The sequence below is a fragment of the Orcinus orca genome, chromosome 16 (genome assembly GCF_937001465.1).
Source record: "Orcinus orca chromosome 16, mOrcOrc1.1, whole genome shotgun sequence".
NCBI lineage: Eukaryota > Metazoa > Chordata > Mammalia > Artiodactyla > Delphinidae > Orcinus > Orcinus orca.
In genome coordinates this window covers 47,691,382-47,717,500 of record NC_064574.1, presented here as the reverse complement: position 1 = coordinate 47,717,500, position 26,119 = coordinate 47,691,382, and the positions used below count along the sequence as shown (strand labels likewise).

The 26,119-nt window shown below is 45.4% G+C and overlaps 2 protein-coding genes across 8 annotated transcripts in view; one reads left to right on the top strand and one right to left on the bottom strand.

Moving 5' to 3' along the window:
• Positions 1–8,892: 8,892 nt before the first annotated feature.
• On the bottom strand, positions 8,893–12,319 carry LOC125961450 (collagen alpha-1(I) chain). The gene is made up of 3 exons (XM_049699393.1): positions 11,728–12,319; positions 11,325–11,602; positions 8,893–10,529 (listed from the first exon to the last, which is right to left on the bottom strand). The coding sequence occupies exons 1-3, from the start codon at positions 12,317–12,319 to the stop codon at positions 10,506–10,508; spliced, it is 894 nt and encodes a 297-aa protein (XP_049555350.1). The 3' UTR covers positions 8,893–10,505.
• SLC24A3 (solute carrier family 24 member 3) overlaps positions 12,130–26,119 on the top strand; it is a 461,722-nt gene continuing 447,732 nt past the window's right edge. For all 7 annotated transcript variants that reach the window (XM_049699116.1, XM_033429397.2, XM_004270413.4 and 4 more), the window contains exon 1: positions 12,130–12,994. In XM_049699116.1, coding sequence (XP_049555073.1) covers positions 12,541–12,994 — 454 coding nt within the window. In that variant the 5' untranslated portion in view covers positions 12,130–12,540. The remainder of the gene's footprint in view (positions 12,995–26,119) is intronic.

Sequence of the window (26,119 nt, the reverse complement as noted above, 5' to 3'; positions counted from 1 at the left end):
TTTGTCAAATGGATTTTTGAATGTCAAACCAATCTTGTATTCCTGGGATAATTTACACTTGCTCATGGTATATAATCCACTTTGTATGTCAATAGATTCAGGTAGTTAGTATTTTGTTGAGGACTTTTTCATCTGTATTCATAGATTTTTTTTTTTTCCCCCGGTGATGTCATTGTCTGGTTTTGGTATCAGAACAATACTGGCCCAGGGACTTCCCTGGTGGCGCAGTGGTTGAGAGTCCGCCTGCCGATTCAGGGGACGCGGGTTTGTGCCCCGGTCTGGGAAGCCGTGGAGCGGCTGGGCCCGTGAGCCATGCCCTCTGAGCCTGCGTGTCCGGAGCCTGTGCTCCGCAATGGGAGAAGCCACAACAGTGAGAGGCCTGCGTACCGGGAAAAAAAAAAAAAAAAAGAAAGAAAGAAAAATACTGGCCTCAGAGAATGAGTTGTAAAATTTTCCCTCCTCTTCTATTTCTGTAAGAGTTTGTAAAGCATTCATTAAAATTCTTCCTTAAACATTTGGCAAAATTCATCTGTGAAGCCATCTGGTCCTGAGCTTTTCTTTGTGAGAAGTTTCTTCATTACTAATTTTACCTCTTGTTATAGGTCTATTCAGATATTTTATTGATTCTTGAGTCAGTTTTGGTAGTTTGTGCCTTTCTAAGAATTTGTGTATTTCACATGGATTATCTGATTTCTTGGTATACAATTGTTCACAGTATTTCCTTATGATTTGTATTTCTGTGGTGCTTGTAGCAGTATCACCTCTTTCGTTCCTTATATTAGTAATGTGAGTCCTCCCTTTTTGAGTTTTCTGGTCAGCTTAAAGGTTCATCAATTTTGTTGATCTTCTCAAAGAACTAAAAGAATCTTTTAGTTTTATTGATTTTTCTCTATTTTCATAATTTTACTTATTTCCACTCTAATCTTTATTATTTCCTTCCTTCTTCTGGCTTTGAGTTTAGTTTGCTCTTTTTGCTTTTTGTAGTTTCTTAAGATATTAGATTATTTATCTGATTTCTTTATTTGTTTTTAAAAAATATAGGCATTTACAGCTGTAAATTTCCCTCTAAGACTGCTTTAGTCGCATCTCATAAGTTTAGGTATGCTTTTGTGTGTGTGTGTGTGTGTGTGTGTGTGTGTGTGTGTGTTTTCATCCAAGTGTGTTTTCTATTTTGTGTGTGTGTGTGTGATTTCTTCTTTGACCAGTTGGTTATTTAGCAGTGCCTTGTTTAATTTTCATCTATTTGTGAATTGCCCAATTTTCCTTCTGTTATTGATTTCTAATCTCATTCTATTCTGGTTAGAGAACATACTTTTCATGATTTTAATTCTTTTAAATTTGTTTAAACTTGGTTTTTATCCTAACATATGGTCTATTCTGGAGACTGTTCGACGCATAATTGTGAAAAATATATTTCCTGCTGTTGTTGGGTGGAGTGTTCTATAGATGTCTGTTAGGTGTAGTTAGCTTATAGTGTTCACATCTTTTATTTCCTTGTTTATCTCCACTATAGTTGTTCTATCCATTATTGAAAGTGGGCTACACAAGTCTTCAACTATTATTTTTGATTTGTCTACTTCTCTATTCTCTTATGCCATATTTTGCTTCATGTATTTTGGGTACTGCTGTTAAGTGCGTATACATTTACAATCATTATATCTTCTTGAAGGATTGACACTTTTTATTATTATAATATGTCCTTTGTCTCTAGTAATAATTTTTTTGCCTTAAAGTCTATTTTATTTGATATTAATACAGCCACTGAGCTCTCTTTTTCTTACTTTTGCATGGTAATCTTTTTCCCACCCTTTCAGTCTCAACCTGTTTGTGCCTCTGAATCTAAGGTGTGTCCCTTATAGAGAACATATAATTGAAGGATACTTTTTATTTCATCCATTCTGCCCATCTCTGCCTTTGAACTGGAGAGTTTAATCTATTTCCATTTAACGTAATTAGGTAGGATTTATATCTGTCATTTTGCAATTTTTTCTCCCATTTTTCTATTTTTTATACTTTTTGTTTTCTATATGTCTGATGTTTTTGTTTCTCTATATTTTCATTATTGGAGTATTTTGTGTTAAATAGATATTTTCTAGGGTTTCATTTTCTTGTCATTTATTCTACTTTTAGAAAAAGTTATTTTCTCAGTGATTGTTTTGGGGACTATAATTAACATCTTAACAATATCTCAGATTCATACCACCTTAAATTCAGTTGTATATAAAAATTTTGCTCTTATATAACTCCATTCCTTCCCCCAGTGCTGTTATTACATCTTTATACGTTGTGTTACCTTCAACACAGATAGCTATAGCTTTATACAGCTGTCTCTTAAAACATTTAGTATAAAAAGGTTACAAACATACATTTATAGTGTCTTATATATATACCTATGTAGTTATCTTTATCATGCTTGTTATTTTTTCACGTGAATTTGAGTTACTCTCATGTGTCCTTTTATTTTAGCCTAAAGGAATCCCGTCAGTATTTCCTGTAGAGCAAGTCTGCTAATGAAGAGTTTCCTGTTTTGTAAAAATCTGGTAATGCCTTAATTTCTTCTTTATATTTGAAGGATAGTTTTGCTGGTTATAGAATTCTTGGTGGATAGTGCTTTTCTTTTAGCACTTTGAGTTTGTCATCCCACTGCCTGCTGACTTCCATGATTTATGATGAGAAATCAGTTGTTAATCTTATTGAGCTGCCCTTGCATGTAATGGGTCACTGCTCTCTTACTGCTTTCAGTATCCTCTTTGTCTTTCAACACTAGGAAGTTTACAGCTCTGACTTATCCTTCTCCTCCTACTTGCTCAGAGCCTCAAGTCAGCCAGAAGTGAGAACTCAGGGCCTTCTTGGGTCATTCCACAGCATGGGTACAGCCCTGGGCATGCACACTGTCCTACACATGTGTGTGGCTTTCCATAGTCCCAGGAATACTGGAAGTTTTCAAAGCCCTCTATGAACATCTCATTCTGTAGTTTTTGTTTCTAAGCTTTTGGTTAACCTAATGTTTGTCCCTTCTGTTAGTCACTGCCATAGGCAGCTATGATGTTAAACAATTGTCACTGATTGTTTTCAACAAATTTCCACAGGTAGGAAGCTGTTTGTCTTCAATGAACTCTAAGTCAGGTCAAATAAAGAGAGGTCTTCTCTGAACCACCAGGCATGTCCAGTAATGACAACTGCCCCTTCCACTGGCTGCTAGGCTGCTTGTTCTCACTGTGACTGTGGGCTATTTGTTTTAAGGCTACAGTGGAGCTGAGACATGGGGGTGGGAACAGGGCAAGTTAAAATGCTACGAAACTTGCTCTTCTTATTTAGCTTCAGTCATTTTTTCTTGACTAAATGCCCCTCCCCCAAGATTGCTGGTTAATTTTCAGAGTCCTGAAAAAGTTGATTTTAATTATTTTCCCAGTGTTGGCATTACTGTTATGGAGGGAAAGATTTTTGGACATATTCCCTTTACAATTCTTCTGCTCATGGAACTTTAAAGAGCCAGTGAAACACTGCCCAGGTGAGATTTTGCAGCACAGTAGAACATCTCAGTAATCGTATTACATGTGATGATTACTATAATGAGGAACTCACAAAGATCAAAAGCCTTTATGCTTGTGACCACCATGGGAGAGGTTAGCAGTTCCTCCTACCAGAAAGCTGAATTTCCTGTTAACTGTATACCACTATGAGTGATGATATAATAGCTCTCTATCTTAGAGAGAAGAAACTGAAATTTTTATGATTAAGGATAAAGGCTCCTGGGGGTTTTGACATTCTCCTAATCCTGCATATCATTGGAAAACCCAGAAATATCTCCTGGTTCCTTTCAGCCCTGTTTCTAGCAAAATATTCACTCATAGTTTTGGAACCAGAGATTGTTGCTTAGGAAGGAATAAGCATGATTGACATGTGGAGCAAGGAGCCCTTGTTGTAACTTCAGTGCCTCTGAGGTTTCTCTTAAATACAAAGAGAGAAGAATGCATGTTTTAAGAACAAAACCAAACACCTTTGAAGCATGAGGTTTTCAAATTGGTCACCAATAGTATAATACCCAGTAAGTCTGACCAAAGACTTCTCCAGGAAAACTATTTCAAGTGATCAAAGAAAAAAAGGTGTCTATCAAAAGAATTTGTTAATACTAAACAAAAAAATGGATGAGTTAAAAATAAAAAATGCCATCTATTTCATTGTAAATAATTACCTCAGCTTGACTTACACACTTTACTAACACTAGGTTTGGGATCATGTAGGCAGTTAGTTATTAGATTTTCCCACTCTGAACAGCATTCTTGTCCTTTAAAGGCACAATTCTAAGCCTTATAATCCTTGATTCCTTAACTGGTAGATTCATATCTATGGAGAGGTTGTGAAATCTTATCTAGGAGATCTTGAAGTTGAGTGTTGCACTTGCAGCTCCCTGGGATTCCAAGATAGGATAGAACTACAACATGTAGAGGGGCCCTTTTGTTTTTCTGTCCCTGCCCCTCATTTATTATTTGAACATAGCTCCCCTCCCTTCTCAAATTCCCAGCCTGCTCATGCACACTTAAGTCTCCTCCAGTATTTATTAAATACCTCAGGAAAATGGTAAGTAACTTTTTATAAAATGGTTGAATACCACAATAATCATTGATAGGGACAAGATCCACCAATGGATGCTAAAATTAATGGGTGAAGTTTTGAGGAGAAACAAGTTCACATAGTTTCAAAGTCTTACCTCCCTTGATATAATGCACTGAGAATTCACCATCATTTCATTGCCAAAAATGTTTGACCTCATGCAAATCATGAGAAGACATTAGACAAACCTAAATTGGGAAACAGTCTACAAAATAAACCATCAGTACTCCTCAAAAGTGTCAAGATCATGAAAGATAAGGAAAAACTGAAGAACTGTCAGAGATTGGAGGAGACTAAGGAGAAAAAAAATAACTGAGTGGAATTTGGGAGACTGGATAATTCTATCTGGAACAGAAAAAGGATATTAGAAGAAAGAGTAGATAACATTTGAATAAGGTCTGTATTTTAGTTAGTAGTGTTATACCTGTGTTAATTTTATAGATTTGATTATTGTACTATAGATACCCAATGTAATAACCTTAGGGGAAGTTCAGAGGGGTCTACAAGAACACCGTACTATTTTTGCAACTTTCTGTAAGTTTAAAATTTGTTCAAAATAAAAAGTTAGAAAAAACATTGCACACAATTTTTAGCATGTCAAAGGACTATTTTTTCCATTCCTTTGATCATTTTTTGTCATTCTACTCAAAAACTTGATATTTTTGGATATAATATTCTAATGAGAATATAACTAATGCAGACGATGGGTGGAAACATTTTGAAAGAAACTAAAAAGTATTATACCAACGTAAGGTTGTATTCTCAAATTCTTATGCTGCTTTTTCAGTTTAATTTACACCCTGTTTTGTGTTTAAAATTCATTGTACACTGGTGGTGTTGTGAACTCACATAGTTTACGACAGGCGTGGGATTTAACTTAGAAATTCTTCTTTGGAATACTTTGCAGATTGGAGGGACTCGCTATTCACAGCTGAACGTTTAATGGTGTAGCTGGAATTTTTATTCCTTAGGGACTTCAGAATCTATTGCTTGTAGACTAATTTAAATGCTCAAACATTAGGAATTTGGTTTTGTTGGTTTTGTATAGTTAAGAAGTGTTTAAAAGCAAATGAGACACGGAAAGTTGAACAAAATAAAATGGTACATGCCACCTTGAGAGTTATAATTTGTAGTTAGCCATAACTAGGGGAAGTTATGAAGTCCCAGTCATCTCATCTAAGAGGAAGTACCAACCGAGTCCATGCTTCTCCATCTTAACGTGTACAGAAATCTTCCGTGGATTTTGTTAAAATGCAGATTCTGACGCAGCAGGCGCCCAGTGGGCTCCGGGATTCTGCATTTCCAACCAGTTCCCAGGAGATGATCCTGCCTGTCGTCACAATCCTGACGACATTGTGAGTGGCAAGAACCTAAATGGCTGGAAAGGACACGCTATGTATGAGCCCTGTCTACTGCAGGTGTACATTTTCAAAGTGGATTTAGTTTTAAACAAGTGAAACGTTTAAGTACCTTCAGGCAGTGCAAGCGATAGCAAAATTTTGAGGAACTCTCTCCAGTGAAACAAAGTCTGGAGGAAGGGAGTGCTGCGTGTGACGCCCCAGTCACCCCAATGTCAGGCGTTGCCTGAGCAGAAACTCGGAAGGAAAGAGACTGGATTCAGTCTGAGATGAAGCTGAACCAGTCCACGCCCTACCCGTAGGGTGGAAGCAAACACATCCCCAGGAGCATGTCTACCACCGCCACCAGGGGGCGCGCCGCCACAGCTTTTCCAAGCCGGCGGTGTGGACCGTTTACCTCACCTTGGGCGGCGCGGGGACGAACCGAGATAAGGAAACGGATACAGCACCTTACGGTGGTGGTGGGGCCATCCCACTGTCTCAGAACCTGACTCCGGGTTTCTCCGGTGACAGGGACTTGGTGATGGGTAATGTGTGAACAACTCTTAGGATGTTACACTGGCGTTTGAGCTGGGCATGAATTGAATCCAATTCCAATCTGCGGTTAGATTCCAGGTGTAAGGGAGGCGGGGTTTGCGGTGGGGACCCTCACGCGGATAACACAGGGCTGTTAAAATGAAAAGAGCGACTGACTTCGGCATCTTTTTCTTTTGAACGTTGTGTGTCTTCAGAAGGCCTCCTGGCTGCAAACATCCTGCCGAGGAAGGGCTGCCATCATCTTTCTAGTTCTCATCGAGGGAAGAAACGGCCTGCACATAGATCTGTGGACCAATTCGATGCACAGGTCCGGCTTCCTGAAAAGGCCGACCCCCCCCAGGGTGGGCTGCTCTCCTCGGCCATCTTCCGGCCCCTCAGAAACCAGCAGGGGCATAGGGCAGCCAGAGAAGCGCTGAGAGCATGGCTCACGCAGGCAGGCGGGGCCAGTATCAGACTGTGTCAGTTCCCTTAATTTAAGTCAACTTGTCTTAACTACTTACACATGAACAGATTCTTTTAATTGTTCCTTATTTTTTAAATTAGAAAAATAGGACCTGCTGATGCCAGAAAAATAATTCTAAAAATAAAAAACAGTATAAAAGTGAAAGTCCCTCCTCTTTCACTAACCTCCACCCCAAATCCTGAAAGCCCACCTCCAGAAGTAACCATTGCTGCAGACATACACTCAAGTGATTTTGCTGAACTTGGCAAAAATGACATTATACAATTCATAATGCAGCTTGCTTTTGCCACGTAAGATGCATATTGTAGTCTATCAGGATGAGTTTTGAAACTTAAAAATGATCAAACGTTTTACAGATCTGTCTTCTTGATTGAAAACAGGATTCCTAAGCCTAATATTTATATGTTAACAAAAATATGCCCCCAGGGCGCTTCTTAGCTCCCCCTGCCACACTCAGCATCCTGTCTGCCCTAGTTTACAGTGACAAAATGAAATGAGTGGGGTTTACATACATGTTTTCTTTCCGAATGATTCTGATAGAATGAGCAAATTGCTCAAATTGTGAATGCTTAATTTTTGTCCTCTGAGGATTTAAAATTTTAATCTCTTTACTATTTTCCCTGGCTTTGGATTTTTTTTTAAATAGGACTTTTTTTTTAATAGCACTTGTGTGAAACAGGAGACAGATGTAGCCATAGCTATAGGATATGCTTGTTTACTCTCTATTTCTTCCAAATAACCAAAATAAGTCAATTAAAAATATTGACAAAAAGGGGGAAGGTAATATATTTTTCCTTTTTAGATTTTCTCTCCAGGATCCACCAAAAAAACATGCCAAGCTGTCCCTTTCTTTTGAACAACAGAGCTCAAACTTGAACACAGAAGAATCCCTGGAAGCTTCTGAATGATGGAGATTTCCAGGCCTTCTGAATCCCATTTCCTCAGGATGGGCTGGGAATGGATGTTATTAACAAGATCCCTTGTACTTTTTATGTCTACCGACATTGGATTGAATGGATCCTCCATGGCTCTGCCCCAGCGGGGGGCGGGGGGGCGGGGGGCAGGGGAGGGAATCTTTCCTGACAGTACCTTAACTCTACTTTCCTCCCATTTAGAAGAAACAGGGGATGGAAAGAATGTACATGAACTGGGTTGTGCTTTTTCCATTAAAAGCTGCCTCCAAATTTTATGCTCACCTTAGGAATTCCTCTAGGCTTGTCTTGAAAAGCCTAACCCCCTAAGTTTGCCAGGTGACCGGCTGTCCTGCAGTTACCCCGGGGTGGTGTAACCGGTTTGAGAAGCAGCCCATGACTGTTTCAGTTTCAGCTGAAGTTCCTTCTAAAACGAGCCAATCTGGGAGGTCACTTGTCTCTGATCCAGAGGCAATGGTTTGGTTATTCTTGGCTTGCGCTAAACTTGGAAAGGAGCTGAAGCATCAGGTAAAAAACAACCTCCACCTACGCAGCACGAGAAAGAAACGATCACAGCTCTACACACCGTGTGGAAAGATCCCACAGAAACAAGGTTGAGCAAAAGCTGCCTCCGTTCACCTGAAGTTCAAGGACAGGCACCCACGACCCAGGGTGAGAGAGAGGCGGGAAGAGGGGTTACCTTCAGAGGGTTATCGCCTGGTGGGGGGTTGGCACTAGGGGGACTTCAGGGGGGCAGAGAACGTCCTAAGTCATGATCTGGAACCTAAGTACATTGTCCATGCATAGATAAAGTCATTGAGCTAAATGTTAAAGCTGTGTGCAGGTTATTATATATAAATATACTTCAGTAAATTAAAAAAAAAGATGATGGGCAGCTCTGACTATGACAGTGGTCCACTAGGAAAAAAATATCTACAGTCACATCCATGTAGTGAGTCAAAATCACTCAACAAATGCCAATCATTGGGAAAAAAAAAATTGGAAACAATTATAAAGTAACTGATTCACTTTACTGTACACGTGAAACTAACACAACATTGTAAATCAACTATACTCCAATAAAAATTAAAAAAAAATAAAACAAGTAGTTTCTTTTAAGTCCGTGTGTCCGTGTCTAACTGAACTATTAAAAATCCCGTTTGCCCCACCTTGCTCAGAGGGTGCTCTCACACACCTCCTGACCTGGAGTGTGGACACATGCACCCACAACTAGGAGTGAACGTTTTGTGCTCTTTGAAATGCCGACAGCTCAGGAAGCGGCTGAAGGAGCAGTTTTACCAGCTTTTTGATGAGGGCATCAAACAAGGATGGGGAAGGGATAAGTGGTCAGGCGTCCCTTGGTGAAGCTGGGGTTTTGTTGGCATCTGAGTGACTGATGTTGACCAGACCAGGCCTGGGATGGGAGGCCTGGGAGTTTGTGTCTAGGCAGACATGAAGGGGGTGCCACACCCGAGGGCTGTCCCAGGGTCACCCATGCAGGAGTCTCTCCCTGTTCTCCCATCCACCGACACTCGGCCTTATTGTGTTTGGAGGTGTTCTATGAACACTTAGCGTCTGTCCTCTTTGCTCGGGTTTTGTCTCCCTGTGTGAGAGGCGGCCACAGCCAGGAGGCTGACTTGTTGCCTCACCAAGCAAGTGGCTCCCCTGATCTTCTCCTCTCCTCCGTCCCCTCCTCCCTCTCCATTGGTGGCTTTGTCTGGTGTTATAGAGGCACAACCCTGCCTTGTTGTGGAAACTGCTCTGTCAGGTCTGGGCGCTCTTGGCAGGGGAGGCTGGAGCCTGGGAATGAGGCCGGAGGGCACAGAAGACCCTGGTGGTCTGGGCCTCACTCACTGGGCTGACATCAGCACGTGCATGTGGTCCTTGGTGATGGAGGCAGAGCGATGAGAAAGACAAACCACTTCTGTGCCCTCATAACCAGTCCAAAGTCTCTGCATGGAACTAAAATTGGAATGATTTTAGGAGGTAACAACCGGGGGCATGGACGGTGACCCCAGCATCCAGCCCAGGGTGCCAGGCCGAGGAGGCGCCGTGCATGGCTCTTGGAAGGGTGCAGGCCCTGGCACATCTTGGGGTGTTGCTTCTCTTTCCAAGCAAGCGAATTCTCAGACTCATGTATCAGGGCCTGGAATTTTCTCCCTGAGGCTCTTTGCACAAAATGTGAGATCAAATGCAAACAGATTAAGAAATAAAAGGCAAAAGCTGCCTCGGGATTGATGAGGCTCCTGATGGTGAAAGATAAATAGCACATGAGTTATTTCAGCTCCCGTTCCTTCCAAAATTCCGTTTCCTGGGGGAGCTTCCAGAGACTGGGAGAGGGCAGGGAGGACAAAAATAACTGTTTTCCTGGGACGAGGAGCCCACGGGGGGTTCTGTCTCCCTCCTCCAGTGCTGCCAGAGGACTTGACAGCCTGCTGCCCCCAACCCTACCCCCACCCCCCAAGCATGCCTGCTGGAGGGAGGCGGTGCTTCCCTCCTGCGTGGGGAGCCATCCCTGTGCCGGGTGAGGGACCCACCGGCCGAAGGTGCTGTCAGGCTGGGGACCGGAAGTGCCTATTTTTCTTCTCTGGGTGGTTGGCTTCTCAGGGGTCTTTGTCTGTGCTACACCCCACTTTGCTCTGAAACCTGTCAAAATGAATATGAACTAAAAATCATTACTAGGCACCCCGGGAGTGATCTCTCATCTCTCTGTCTCCCTCCCCTCCCCCAACCTTCCTCCCTTTCTTCCCATCAGTGCAGGTGCGGAGAGCATTTCCAGGGAATTGCCAACTCCTGGTTTCTCCCCTCCTCCCTCCTGCTCCCTCCCCCGACACCTCTCCCACCCCCAGATTACACAATTCCTTGTGCCTGTGGCTCATTCCCTAACCCAATTAGTTCCAGATTCCCTCTCTCACTTTTAGTTTTCCTATTTACACGAGAAAAAGCGATTTGAGTGTCTTTCCTGGTTAGTTGAATAAAGGATAGTATTCCAAGCTCCTAAACTTTCCTGTCTATGTCTCTGAATGTTGACGGAGAACCACCCTCCCCCGCCTTCAGCCTGGGCAAACTTCCACGGTTTAAATCCTCCTCGGTACCTGGTAACCAACCAGAGTGGGAGTGAAGGGTCAACCACAAGGGGGTCGTAGGAGAGGTGCATCCCGGAAGACACCAGGCCGAGAAAGGAGTAAAGGAATGACAGGCCCAGGAAGCGAGATCTTCCAGGCTTGTTGGGTGAAATAACCCCTCTGTGGTAAGGAAGCCACCCAGGAAGGACTGTTTTGTGCTTTGCCATCACCTGCTGTCCCCAGATGCTGTTGGGTGTCATCTGGGAGGCGTGGGCCAGGAGGTCACCCACAGGTGGGAACACACTTGGACTCTGTGGGTCCTCCCAAGACCTCGGAGTGGAGAAACCTGTACAGAGCTTCCCTCCTTCCTCCTCACCTCCCTGACCATCTGCATGCAGCTAGATTTCCTGATATGACCGGACTCCATGGAGAAAGTCACCTGGATTTCAGGGATCCTCTTTTGAACAAGCCCTTCTGTTTTCAGCCGTACCTCCTCCTTGGGGCTAGATCCACCATCCCAACCAGCAGCCCAAGCCAGGTACCAGGGAGGAAGCCGGAAACCCCAGGAAGGAGGGTGGGTGTGCCTGAGACCACTAGGTGTCCTCTCTGCACGGGGCACCTTCTGCAGGGCTGCAGGTGACGGCTGGAGCAGAACTGGGGGCAGAGGAGTGGGGGGATTAGGGCTCTGACCTCAGGGGTGGGGGCAGGCAGGGGCCTCCTCCCGAGGTTGGCTGGGGACCCTAGGGCCGCGTTGACCCGGGACAGGGCCAGCTGCCCACCTTCCCTCAGCCACAGCCCTGGGCTTGGTCCAGGACGATCGCGAGTGAAGTGTGAGCCCGGGCCAGAGGGGGGAGCCAGGACATCCTCAGTGAGCCAAGAGCCTCCGGGGAGTCCTGTTCCAGATCCCGAGCCGGGCGCGCAGGGGGATCCCCGCAAGGGGGCGGAGGGAAATCCAGGAGGCCCGCGGGAGGAAGCGAGCCCGGCGGCCGGGCGCGCGCACCCAAGCGCACTCGCGGCGCCCCTCTCCGGGCACAGGTTGGGGAGGGGGCCGGAGAGACCCTCGGCTCCTCTGAAAGTTTCGGGCGAACCCTTTTTCCCAGAGAGCTGCCTCTCGGCTGCGCGTGTGTCCCGAGAGGGGGCCTCCCGCGCCGGCACGAGCGCAGGACCGCGCGCGGGGCTCCCTCCCCGGCTCAGTCTCCTCCCCACGCGCCCCCTCTCCGCCGGGCTGGCCAGCGCCGCCGCGTCCCCGCCGCTGCCCCCCGCCCGCGCCCGCGCCCGAGCCCGAGCCGCCGCGTCGCCGCAGGCTGCCGCCTTGCCCCGAGCTCCCGGCGCGCTCGGCCCCGCTCGGCCCCGGCCCCGCGCGCGGACCATGGAGTAGGCGGACGGCCCCGCGACGCGCTCCCGCAGCCCGCGAGGCCGGAGCAGCCCCGGTGGCCTCGCCCGCCGGCCGCGTTGGCCCGCGGCGGGTCCTCCTCCCGCCGGTCCTCCCCGCTCCTCCTCCTCGGCTGCCGCCGCCCCCGCCTCCCGGCCGCCCCCGCCGCCCCCGCCGCGCCGCCGCCCGAGGCCGAGCGCGGACGCCGAGCGTGGGAGCCATGGAGCGCGAGGAGGACGGGGACCCCGAGCGCCGGGAGGCTGCGGCGCGGGCCGGCGGCGACAAGGAGGAGGAGGAGGAAGAGGAGGGACTGAGCGACAGCGACGACGAGGACGAAGACCGGGAGACCCGCGGCGGCCGCGAGGAGGAAGAAGAGGAGGCGGCGGCCGCCGGGCGGGAGCGCAGCGAGGACGCGCCGCCGCCGCCGCCGCCGAGCGCGGAGCTGCCTCCAGCCGCCGTGCCCGCCGCGGCCGCCCGCGACCGGAGCGGCCGCCGCCCGCCGGGGCCCCAGCCGGGGCCGCTGCCCTGCCGCCCGAAGAGGATGCCGTCGCCCGACGAGGAGGAGCGCGAGCGTCGCCGGAGCCGCCGGAGGGACCTTCTGCTGAGCCAGATAGGCTTCCTGGCCCTGGTGGCGCTGCTGCTCTGGTCGCTGTCGAGCATGCAGGACCACGACGGTGAGTGCTCGCCGCCCGCCCCGAGTGGGCGCTGCGGCTCCGGCGGTGCCGGGCTCCCCGGCCGGGCCGGCGGGCGGGGGTGCCGGGCCGAGGACGCCCCCTGCCCCTCGGAGGGGCCCCGGAGGCGAGGACCACGCGGTGGGGCCGCGGCAGGCACGCTGGGCGCCTAGCTGCCCTGGGAACCCTCACCTGTGCCTCCCGGCTCTGCCCTTCCTGCCACGAGCGGGAGGGACTGGGGGCGGCGGCGGGGACGGTTCCCCTAAACGAGTGCCCGGTGGCCAGTAATAAAGTTGTTCTGGTGAGCTTTGGGCCCCTGTGCGCCGTGACCACCTGTGTACTTGGCTTGTGGAGGGAGGGCCGGTTGACTGGTGAGCATACAGTTCTCGAAACCTCTCAGGCGGGATGGACCGGGTAGGAAGCTCCATCCCCGCCTTTCCAGAACAGGTGCGGGGAACTCCTGATAGGAACAAAGTGCTGGCCCCCGGCTAGGGTTTGGGACTGGTTCTCTTCCATTGACCACTCGCTGGGAAGACGGATCCCTTTTGTGGACTTGCAGCCGGGGAAGAAGCCATTAGGCTGGACTGTCCCTCATTCTGTTCACTGTTCTGAGGGTGCCCTGCGGTGGGAGCCCCCTTTACCCACAACTTTTGTCTTATTTTTGTCCTTGGCCTTTCTTGAGCTGAAATAGACCTGGTGGAGGAATGTGCTCAGAACAGTTGTCCACGGTAAAGAGTTTGGACCCTGGGTGTGCAGCTGTCAAAGAAACGGAGGAAAGTCTTGGAAGAATAACTGTTGTAAAACGGTTTTATGTCCCGGCCATTCAAGTGGCACGGTTCCTGGGAAAACAGCCATGGAAATGGTCGTGAGGAAAAGCAGTCCCAGATACAGGCTTTGGTGTTAAGATAGACGGAGCTCCAATACAAGGTGTTATGAAGTGCAGAATGAAGGCATTTGGATAGTGATGGTCAAATATTTTTAAGGGTGCTATTAATTAAAATAGGGACCTCCCCCAGTTGACTGTCTCATGCCTGGTGGGGAAAGCAGATGGTCGGTCTTGGTCCAGGTCTTAGCCGACTTCAGCATATATGGTAAAAGGAGAGAGCCTGTCCTGGTCTTCAGTGGAGCCCTTGAGACTCCCGGGTTCTCTCCACTTCTCCTGGATCCCAGACTCTCTGGCCCTGAGGACTGCCCTCAGGAAGGTGACCGTGCCGGGTGAGGGAGGCTCGACCTCTCCAAGGGCAGAGTCTGACCTGTCGAAAGCAGTTCCTGGCCGATTCTCAGAAAGAGGCTTTTCATTAACCCCCTTTTCATCTTCTCAGTTTTGATGAGTGCAAAGCCAGTCCGTATTTCATGCCACCTTTGGAAAGGGGAGTTCCAAGTCACTTACATGCCGGCCATTTTCCTGCGGGTTGGGGTTCTCTGAGCCATCGAATTCCACCACTTTCAAGGCTACAAAAGACATTTTTCTGGATAGAGGATGTGACCCAGGTGGTTAAGTCCGTCAGTGGCAGGGGGCTGCCTGGGCCCTGGGAAAGCTGGGATGTTCGGAGGGAGGGGGTGTCAGACACTCAGCAAGCTTGAAACTTGGTGACTAGATGTCATTTGGAGACGGACAGAAATGTTCCTGTTAGGGACTCATGCACAGCCCTTTCCTCCATACCTTCCCTTGATCTGTCTTCTCCTTCCTTCCATCCACATTCTTTTTTTTTAAATTTTATTTTATTTTTCTTGGCCGCACCATGTGCTCAGCATGCGGGGTCTTAGTTCCCCGACCAGGGATCGAACCCGTGCCCCCTGCAGTGGAAGCAGAGAGTTCTAACCACTGAACCGCCAGGGAGTCCCCATCCACATTCTCCTTCTGCCTCTCCACCCGCTCCCATAAATGTGGCGCTTGAGAAGACCCCCAGCCCAGTAACTGAAGATAACAGTGAACGTCAGTGGGGGGAGTGTGTACCATCGGGCCGGCGGATGGCATACTAGTTGTAATTCTGTCTCAGATCACCTTTTCTTCCACTAGATATTGATAATTTCATTACACGATGCACAGCAAGATTTTGCAAGGCCCAGGTTTTTCGCGATAATTTTTTAAGATACTGATTAATGTGTGTGAATCTGCAAGTGATTATTTTGCTTGAGGGGTTGCCATTCAGCATACTTAACCATGTGAATAATGACTTTTACCCCGGAAACGTGGGGGATGCTGTACTTGAGGGTCCTTCAGTATGGCTAAAGTGTTTGGGATTTAGCCTTGTATTAAAGGCACCGTGACTTGGAGAGGCCAAGTGATTCGCTTAAGGTCACACAGCAGTTGGGGAGCAGAGGAAGAAACCAACGTGAGGTGACCTGGCTCTTTGATCCCACCTGTGTCCCCTGGTATTCATGCCACCATCTGGGTGCAGCTTTGTAATATTTATATAACCACATGGGGGGGTACCTTCATAATTATCAAAGGTGATATTTTTATTTATTCACCTTGAAAACCATGCAGTGATTAAGTGTTATTTCTCAGAAGCCTCTTTTCTAACGTATATTGATTTTTCTTTTTTTTTAAATAAAAAGGACAGGTCTTTTACCAAACCAGAATAGAGATGTGTGGAAGTTATGTTATATAATCTTGTATAACATTTCTAATTGTATGGAATCGGAGATCCCTTTCAGGACATCTAACCAAACTCAGTATAGATTCTTTCCTGCTCAGATGGGACAGGAGCATTGTTAAGCTTAAGTCAGGAAGAATTAGCACTGGAATCAAGAAAAATGTTAATTCTCACAACAAAAGCAATAATAATATTAACCGGAATTTGGCAGGCTCTTAAGTGCCAGGCCCTGGGCTAAGTCCCCTTTCTATGCGTTGCCTCCTTGAAGCTGCAGACACTTGAGCTTCCAGTGGTGGACAAGGAAAGAAGAGCCCTCGGTGCCCTATTTAGTTGTTGTTGATGAAGATCTTGGTTTTGATCTGTTTTCAGAGCCAGTTGAAATAAGGTGTCAGATGTGCTAACGCGATTTTCTTTTATTTTTTTGCAGTGTGAATGGATCACTTTGTATGTTTTGAGTAGTTTAATAAAAGTGTTTAATTTTTCTTTGCAGTAAGAAACCTGGTCCTCTTTTTCCGTAAGTGGTGTGGATAAAGCCCAGAGGTCCTAACTTGGGAGTAATTAGAGACATCCCCTCCTAAAGGTCCCTAGGGTGGTGAATAGTGAAGAAGGACAGTCATACACAGGTACATACGTATAAATTTTGAGATACTCTTTGGCTCAGCTGCTGTTGCTACATAACAGATCACCCCCAAATAGTGGTGTAAAACGACTCTTTCATGTTTTTACTCAAGGATACTTTGTGTCAGGGACTTGGTCAGGGCCTGCTGGGGATGCCTCTGTTCCGTGATGTCTGGGGCCTCAGCTGGAGACACTGAGGGCCTGGGGGACTTGGCGGCTGGGTCTGCAGTCGTTTGGAGGCAACATCACTCCCGTGTCTGGGGTTGATGAGGGTTGTTGGCTGGACCCTCAGCTGGGCTGTCAACCGGACACCTACGTGTGGCCTCTCCACGTGCCTTGGTTGAACTTCCCCAGAGCGTGGCAGCTGGGGTCCAGGAGAACAAGGTGGACGTGCCTGGCATTTTTATGTGTCAGCCTCAGGTGTTGCGTAGTGCCACTGCCACTATTTTCTGTTGGTTAGGGCAGTGACATGTCAACCCGCGTTCGAGGAGAGGGGACGTTGATGCCACCACTTACTCCATGGAGAATTGTCAGGATACAGGGTAAGGTGAGCACATGTGATGGGAGATGCTGTTGTGGCCATCTTTGGAAAACCAGGATCTTAAAAGGATGATAACTTAGGAGTGATTGTAGACATTCCCCAAGATGGTAAGAGGCAAATAATACATACATATACACACACACACACATATACGTGTGTGTATGTATATGCGTGTATGTGTGTGTATATACGTATGCTTATATGTGCATATGTATCTATGCGTGTGTACGTATATGTATATATGCGTGCATATACATGTGTGTATGTGTGTATATGTGTATATGTACATGTGTGTATATATGTGTATGTATACGTGTGTATGTGTGCGTATATGTACATGTGTGTATATGTGTGTGTGTGTGTGTGTGTGTGTGTGTGTGTATACAATTTCTATTGAAATACCATCCAATCATGCTGCTCGCCTTACCTGGTTGGGTCCAGAGATGATATTTGAAGAGTGGCTGCAGTGGGGATTTGAACTGCACATTTCAGTTGCAGAGCTGAGAGCTCGCATTTAGCTTTGTGGCTCCCTGCCCCTCAGAAGACCCTGACCATGACCTTTCGGTCCCTCCTGTGGCTTCCTGGGAGGCCTGGCTGGACTCTCCAGCGCTTTCTTCCCTCCCTGCCCTCCCCTGTCCGTGCATCACCACTAAGGCCTTTCTTCTGCTCCTCAGAAGGGGGATGCTTCTGGCCCTAGACCTCTAGCGCCTGCTGGTCCCACTGCTACCCCAGCTAGTTCAGCCTGCATCCTTCACTTCCAGGCCCAAGAGCTTCCGGACTAGACCTGGTCCCCCACCGGTCTGTTTGCTCTCTGAACACACTCTGTTTTTTACCTTTGTAGCATTTTGTTGGCAATTATGTGTTTCTTTGGTTATGATTTGAGTATCGTCTCCTCTTCACCAGAGTCTAAGCTCCAGGAGGGCAGGGATCCTGTGACCTTTCCTCACCTTTGTCACCCCATCACCCCACCCAGAGTAGATGCTCAAAAGGCATTTGTTAAGTACGGAAGCTGCTTTGATGTCTGAGCGACAGTGCCTGTGATAAACCTAGCGACTGCATATCAGAGGCCCACTTACAGGCGCACTGTATTTTCATGACTTCTAGTTCTGCCTCCAATCCAGCAAATTCAGTGTTGTTACCCATTTTTCATGGACTGACCCTGAGCTGAGAAAGGTGAGAGCCTCCATCAGAGCCACTTCCTTAAGTGGCAGGGTTTGAATTCAAGCCTGCCTGCATCAGAGCTGCGTGCCTCTGCGTCCCTAGCCCCAGCCTAGGAGGACTCGAATAGAAAATGGGAATCACACTGCCTTTTTCAGTTGACTCGGGAGTAAAGGAGTAACAGAAGGTTGCTTTCATAGAAGCAGTATTTTAGAAAAACATTCCTTTTCAACCTTTTCTATTTTCTGCCTAAACATATATAGATGTGTCTCCTTCCTCCTGGCTTTTCTTAGCTGCTCATCAACCCAGATTTTTCTCAAAGATTTCCTCCCCTTGTGAGCCTTAAATCCTTGTGGGAAGATTTTTTTTTACCCTGGAGGGTTGGCAAAGCCAAAAGAATTGCAAAACCAGCCATTTGCTAAGGATTCCAAGGCCTGGTGGAAGTTGGCTGATAGGATAGGATTTTGGCAACGCTCTTTTTCCTTAAGGAGATTTCTCTTCCTTGAGCAAAACAATTTCAGAGGGGGAAATAACAGTATGTAGACTTTTATAATGAGGGAACTAAGGTCCGGGGAGTTCAGAAAATGTCCCTGAAGTCGCAGAGCCAATGGGTAGTCCTGCCAAGAAGGGAATTCGAGTTTTCTCGCCTCTTCCTGCCTTCAGTTTCTGTAGAGCTTATTTGGCAGTGGTTTTTGTTTCTCGTTTGCAGTGGTCTCAAACATGGTGTCCTCATGTGGGATTTGAGAATTTCAAGGATTGAGGATTCAGTGGAAGAAGGTTTTCTATGAGTGAAGCGGTGATGGGTATCTTTGGGCAGTTTAAACCATGGAGTCATGATTTCCCAGACTTGGATGGCATCTTCCAGACTTCCTCCTCCTGTTAGGTCTCAGTCTACCTGCTGTTCTCTCTTCATCCTCATCCCTGGGCTGGTGATGCTCTTCACTGTTGTGTGTCCTGGGGGCTTCACCCTCCCTCACTGGTCTTCCCAACCCTGCCCCCACCTTTGTAAACGGTCCCTTATGAAACTCCCTTAACAGCAGCAGTTTCTTCCCAGACCCAACTGGTGTAAGATACAGGGACCTTCTCTCCTTCATTCAGTAAACATGTGGCTGGGGTGACAGCTGTGTCTGAGACGGATACCCAGAGTATCCTCGTGATGCTCAGACTTTAGTGGGAAGAGAGGCATCGAACAGCTAATTTTCAAGAATTATGAGAAATACAAATGAGAAATACAACATGGCATGGAGAAGATGCTGGTGATCAGGAGAAGCTGGAACCTGGAAAATAAAGGAATTAGGTTGGTGAAGAATGGAAAACAAAAACAAACTTATAGAAAAATAGGTAAAAGAAATGGGAAGGGAATTTGCAAAACCAACCAAACAAATTGCAAATGGCCAAGAGGCACAAGTAAAAATCCTCAGCCTTGATAGTAACCAGAGATATCTAAATTTTAAAATTATGGGTTATCATTTTTCAATATCAGACTAGCAAAAATGAAAATGAAGTGTTGGCAAAGGTGCAAGGGAGACCACTTCTCTCATTTACTGCAGGTGAAGATGTAAATACATTGGTACCCAGCATGGTGGGAGACTGCAGGAGGTTGATCAGGTGTTAGGCACAGACCCTCCATGAAGCCTCAACCTTTTAACGAGATCCATGTGTAGAAAGGGGAGAGGTGGGATGAGAATGCTAGTGCAGGGGTATTTGAGACTTGGATAGAAATGCAGCTTGCCTGGACCCGTCCGTGACCATGGAGCAGGTTGGTCCTGGCCCTGTGAATCTAGAGCGTAGAGTTTAGCTGAGTGTTCCAGGGAACAGGGGAAGGGCCCTTGTCATTTCTGGAGCTGTCCAGACCCATACAAGTTGCTTATTGAAATGGTGAGATCCAGCCATTATTCTTGCTTGTCAGTCACTCTTCATTTCTGGGAGAGGGGGAACAGATAAAGTAAGCTCATCAGTGACCTAGTTCAGGGGAATTTCGCATTGCAACTTTGTATTTTTCTTTTCATTTTTCTCTTTGTGCTTTCTGCATTGTTTGGCCTGAGCAGAAGTCATTTTCACTTTGGTGACATGAAACTGAACTTGTGAAGGACAGGAAGTAACAAACAGGTTTCTTGTGCAGAATTTTGACCTAAGAACAAAGGGCATGGGCGACCAGTAGAAAGGGGGCGTCACAGTGGACATCAAGAACTCACAAGCACCATTTTTTGATATATTCTTTTTCAGATTCTTTTCCATTATAGTTTATTCCAAGATATTGAATATAATTCCCTGTGCATTACAGTAGGACCTTGTTGTTTATTTTATAAATAGTAGTCTGTATCTGTTAATCCCATACTCCTAATTTATCCCTCCCACAGCCCCGTTGCCCCTTTGATAACCATAAGTTTGTTTTCTGTGTTTGTGAGCCTGTCTCTGTTTTGTAAATAAGTTCATTTGTATCTTTTTTTTACATTTCACATATAAGTGATATTAAATGATATTTGTCTTTCTCTGTTTGGCTTACTTCACTTAGTATGATAATCTCTGAGTCTATCCATGTTGCTGCAAATGGCATTATTTCATTCTTTTTAATGGCTGAGTAGTATTCCATTGTATGTATCGACCTCTTTATCCACTGCTCTACTGGACATTTAGGTTGTTTCCACGTCTTGGCTGTTGCAAATAGTGCTGCAGTGAACACTGGGGTGCATGTATCTTTTCGCATTAGCATTTTCTCCAGTTATATGCCCAAGAGTGGGATTGCTGGATCATAGGGTAACTCTGTTTTTAGTTTTTTTTATTAGTGCCATTTTTAAGAAAGAACATGAAATACACATTTTTGGGCATTTTGACTTCGATTACTGGTAGGACATCTAGGTGGAATATAGCTGATGATTGAAAGTCAAGATGATAAGTGGTTGCTACAGATAAAGGTCTGTGAGGTTATGCATGGGGGTGAAAATCGTACCTTTGGTTAGTTCTGTGGGTCTCAATCTTCTGTGCCTGTTGTAATCACCGGGGAACTGTAAACCTCACATCTGGGTCCTGCCCCCCCAGGGATTGTGATGTTATGCTCCAGGGTGTAGCCTGGGCATTGGGATTTTCCTGGAACTCACACATGTGTCTTTCTTGGTTTATTCCTTTATTTTTGGTATGCAGTTTTGGGATCACACACTCATGGTGCCTCCACAGGGGGTGTGGAAATAACAAAACAAAGGTTTGAGACATTGTGGACTTGAAAATACATTAATTCTATCCCCACGCTTAGAAGATCTTTAGGTTGCATGAAGGGTTTGGGTTGGAGCACATTTGCTTTAGAAATTTGAAGGCCTGTCTCTTCCAGCCTCTGGTGTTGCCTCTGAGAAGTCTGACACTGTCCTAGTTTTTAATTGTTTTGTATGAAACCTGTTTTTTCCCCTCTAAAAGCATGTGTGCTCTTTGCTTTGTTCCTGATGTTCAGTCATATCACAATTAGGTGACTGTTGAGGTTCTGTTTTCATGCATTTTCCTGGGTACACTTGCCTGGTTCTTTTAATCTGGAAACTTAGTCCTTCAGGTCTGGGAACTTGTCTTTTGTTATTTCCTCCATCCTAAATTCTCTCTTTACTCTTTCTGGATTACCTATTATTTGGGTGTTTGACTTCCTGCACTGATCTTCTGATTTTCTTATCTCTCCTCTCCTGTTTCTTTCTCATCCTTTTACTCTAATTTCTTTAGGTTTTCTTAGCCATACCTTCTAATTCTTATGCTGAGCTTTTGATTTCTGCTGTCATATTTTTAACTTGCAAGAGCTCCTTCTTCCTCTGAAAATTATTTTTAGTACCATCCTGTTCTGCCTCATCAATACAGTATAATTTCTTATATCCCGAAGTGTGTGTGTAGGTATGTATGTGTATATATATATATATACACACACACACACATATATATATATATATATATATTTTTTTTTTTTTTGCGGTACACGGGCCTCTCACTGTTGTGGCCTCTCCCGTTGCGGAGCACAGGCTCTGGGCACGCAGGCTCAGGAGCCATGGCTCACGGGCCCAGCCGCTCCGCGGCATGTGGGATCCTCCCAGACCGGGGCACGAACCCATGTCCCCTGCATCGGCAGGCAGACTCTCAACCACTGCGCCACCAGGGAAGCCCCCCAAAGTATATTAATAGTAGTCTTCGAGGTTTTCTTTTCTTTATATGGACTCTCTCCAAGTTGCTGTTGTCTGTTTGTTGTTATTTTTCATATTATGTGCTTTCTTCTTATGTCAAGGGATCTTTGGCCTCTACTCATATTTAAGTGAGGCCATTAACAAGAGGATTGGGAACTATGCACATAGGAGGGTCTGCTCATGGTGCCTCTGTAAGGTGATCTGACTGGGCCATGTCACTGGGCAATGCTCCTTTCTCTAGTTTTAGATCTTTATCATGGGGTGGTGAGATTTCCCAGAGGAGGGTCACCCAGTGCCCTGTCCTGTGGGCCAAGACCTGGTTACTTCCGCGAATCCAGTGGAGATGAAGTGGGGGTTGTGTGTATGTAGGGGGTCGTTCAGCAGAAACACTTCTATACTCAAGGGCAGTTGTGAGTATGAAGGAGCTGACAATTTATTTTGATACATTGCAGGACCATCCCAAGCTGCTTGAAGTCTCCCTCCCTCCCTCCTCTCCTCCCTTCCTGCCCTCCTCCTTTTCTTTCTTTTAACTCTTATGCACATGAAACTGGTAAGAATTGTTGCCTCCTGGGATGGCTAATGGTCAGGGTAGGGGGAAGGCATAGTTTTTTACCATATCCTTTTTTATTAATTGAATTTTCTGTGTAGGGATAATTGTAGACTCACTGCAGTTGTAAGAGAGAATACAAAGAGATCCCTTGTATGTTTCCTCCGATAGTAACATTCTTGCAAAACTTGAGTATAATGTCATAACCAGAGTAGCAACAGTGATGCAACCCAGGAACTTTATTCAGATTTCCCGTTTCTTTTTCCAGTGCATGTGCGCCCACGTGCGTGTGTGTATTACATTCTATCCAGTTTTATCACCTGTGTAGGTTCCTGTAACCAACCCAGTCAAAATATTGGACTGATTCAACATCACAAGGATAGCTTGTGTTGCCCTTTTATAACCACACACACTTCATGTACCTTTTTGTACAAAAGGAACAGTCATGTTAAGTAACTCCTATCACCTACTCCCAAAATAAAGCTAATTAGAAAATTATAACTTTAATAATTAAGGGAGAGATTGAAGATGGCAGAGGAGTAAGATGTGGAGATCACCTTTCTCCCCACAAATACATCAGAAATACACCTACACGTGGAATAGTTCCTACAGAACACCTACTGAACGCTGGCAGAAGACCTCAGACTTCCCAAAAGGCAAGAAACTCCCCACATGCCTGGCCGTGTGGCTGACAGAGTCTTGGAGCTCCAGCCTGGTGTCAGGCCTGAGCCCCTGAGGTGGGAGAGCCAAATTCAGGACATTGGTTCACCAGAGACCTCCCTACCCCACGTAATAGCAAACGACGAAAGCTCTCTCAGAGATCTCCATCTCAACGCTAAGACTCAGCTGCACTCAACGACCAGCAAGCTACAGTGCTGGACATCCTATGCCAAACAACTAGCAGGACAGGAACACAACCCCACCTATTAGCAGAGAGGCTGCCTAAAATAATAATAAGTTCACAGACACCCCAAAACATACCACCGGACGTGGTCCTGCCCATCAGAAAGAAAAGATCCAGCCTTATCCACCAGAACACAGGCACCAGTCTCCTCCACCAGGAAGCCTACACAAGCCACTGAACCAACCTCACCCACTGGGGGCAGACACCAAAAACAACGGGAACTACGAACCTGCAGCCTGCAAAAAGGAAACCCCAAACACAGTAAGTTAAGCAAAATGAGAAGGCAGAAAAATATATAGCAGAGAAAGGAGCAAGGTAAAAACCCAGCAGACCAAACAAATGAAGAGGAAATAGGCAGTCTGCCTGAAAAAGAATTCAGAGTAATGATACTAAAGATGATCCAAAATCTTGGAAATAGAATGGAGAAAATACAAGAAACGTTTAACAAGGACCTAGAAGAACTAAAGAGCAAACAATGATGAACAACACAATAAATGAAATTTAAAATTCTCTAGATGGAATCAATAGCAGAATAACTGAGGCAGAAGAACGGATAAGTGACCTGGAAGATAAAATAGTGGAAATAACTACTGCAGAGCAGAATAAAGAAAAAAGAATGAAAAGGATTGAGGACAGTCTCAGAGACCTCTGGGACAAAATTAAATGGACCAACATTCGAATTATAGGGGTCCCAGAAGAAGAAGAGAAAAAGAAAGGGACTGAGAAAATATTTGAAGAGATTATAGTTGAAAACTTCCCTTATATGGGAAAGGAAATAGTCAGTCAAGTCCAGGAAGCACTGAGAGTCCCATACAGGATAAATCCAAGGAAAAACATGCCAAGACACATATAAATCAAGCTACCAAAAATTAAATACAAAGAAAAAATATTAAAAGCAGCAAGGGAAAAGCAACAAATAACATACAAGGGAATCCCCATAAGGTTAACAGCTGATCTTTCAGCAGAAACTCTGCAGGCCAGAAGGGAGTGGCAGGACATATTTAAAGTGATGAAAGAGAAAAACCTACAACCAAGATTACTCTACCCCACAAGGATCTTGTTAGATTCAACAGAGAAATCAAAAGCTTTACAAGCAAGGAAAAGCTAAGAGAATTCAGCACCATGAAACCAGCTTTACAACAAATCCTAAAGGAATTTCTCTAGGCAGGAAGCACAAGAGAAGGAAAGACCTATAATAACAAACACAAAACAATTAAGAAAATGGTAATAGGAACATACATATCGATAACTGCCTTAAATGTAAATGGATCAAATGCTCCAACCAAAAGACATAGACTGGCTGAATGGATACAGAAACAAGACCCGTATATATGCTGTCTACAGGAGACCCGCTTCAGACCTAGGGACACATACAGACTGAAAGTGAGGGGATGGAAAAAGATATTCCATGCAAATGGAAATCAAAAGAAAGCTGGAGTAGCAATTCTCATATCAGACAAAATAGACTTTATTAAAATAAAGACTATTACAAGAGACAAAGAAGGACACTACATAATGATCAAGGGGTCTTTCTAAGCAGAAGATATAACAGTTGTAAATATTTATGCACCCAGCATAGGAGCATCTCAATACTTAAGGCAAATGCTAACAGCCATAAAAGGGGAAATCGACAGTAACACATTCATAGTAGGGGATTTTAACACCCCACTTTCACCAATGGACAGATCATCCAAAATGAAAATAAATAAGGAAACACAAGCTTTAAATGATACATTAAACAAGATGGACTTAATTGATATTTATAGGACATTCCATCCAAAAACAACAGAATACACTTTCTTCTCAAGTGTTCATGGAACATTCTCCAGGATAGATCACATCTTGGGTCACAAATCAAGCCTTGGTAAATTTAAGAAAATTGAAATCGTATGAAGTATCTTTTCCGACCATAACGCTATGAGATTACAGGAAAAAATCTGTAAAAAATACAAACACATGGAGGCTAAACAATACACTACTAAATAACGAAGAGATCACTGAAGAAATCAAAAAATACCTAGAAACAAATGACAATGAGAACATGACGACCCAAAATCTATGGGTTGCAGCAAAAGCAGTTCTAAGAGGCAAGTTTATAGCAATACAATCCTACCTCAAGAAACAAGAAACATCTCCAACAACCTAACTGACACCTAAAACAATTATAGAAAGAAGAACAAAACCCCCCCAATGTTAGCAGAAGAAATCATAAAGATCAGATCAGAAATAAATGAAAAAGAAATGAAGGAGACAATAGCTAAGATCAGTAAAACTAAAAGCTGGTTCTTTGAGAAGATAAACAAAATTGATAAACCATTAGTGAGACTCATCAAGAAAAAAAGGGAGAAAACTCAAATCAAAGAATTAGAAATGAAAAAGTAACAACTGACAGTGCAGAAATACAAAGGATCAGAGAGATTACTACAAGCAACTCTATGCCAATAAAATGGACAACCTGGACGAAATGGACAAATTCTTAGATAAACACAACCTCCTGAGGCTGAACCAGGAAGAAATAGAAAATATAAACAGACCAATCACAAGCACTGAAATTGAAACTGTGATTAAAAATCTTCCAACAAACAAAAGTCCAGGACCAGATGGATTCACAG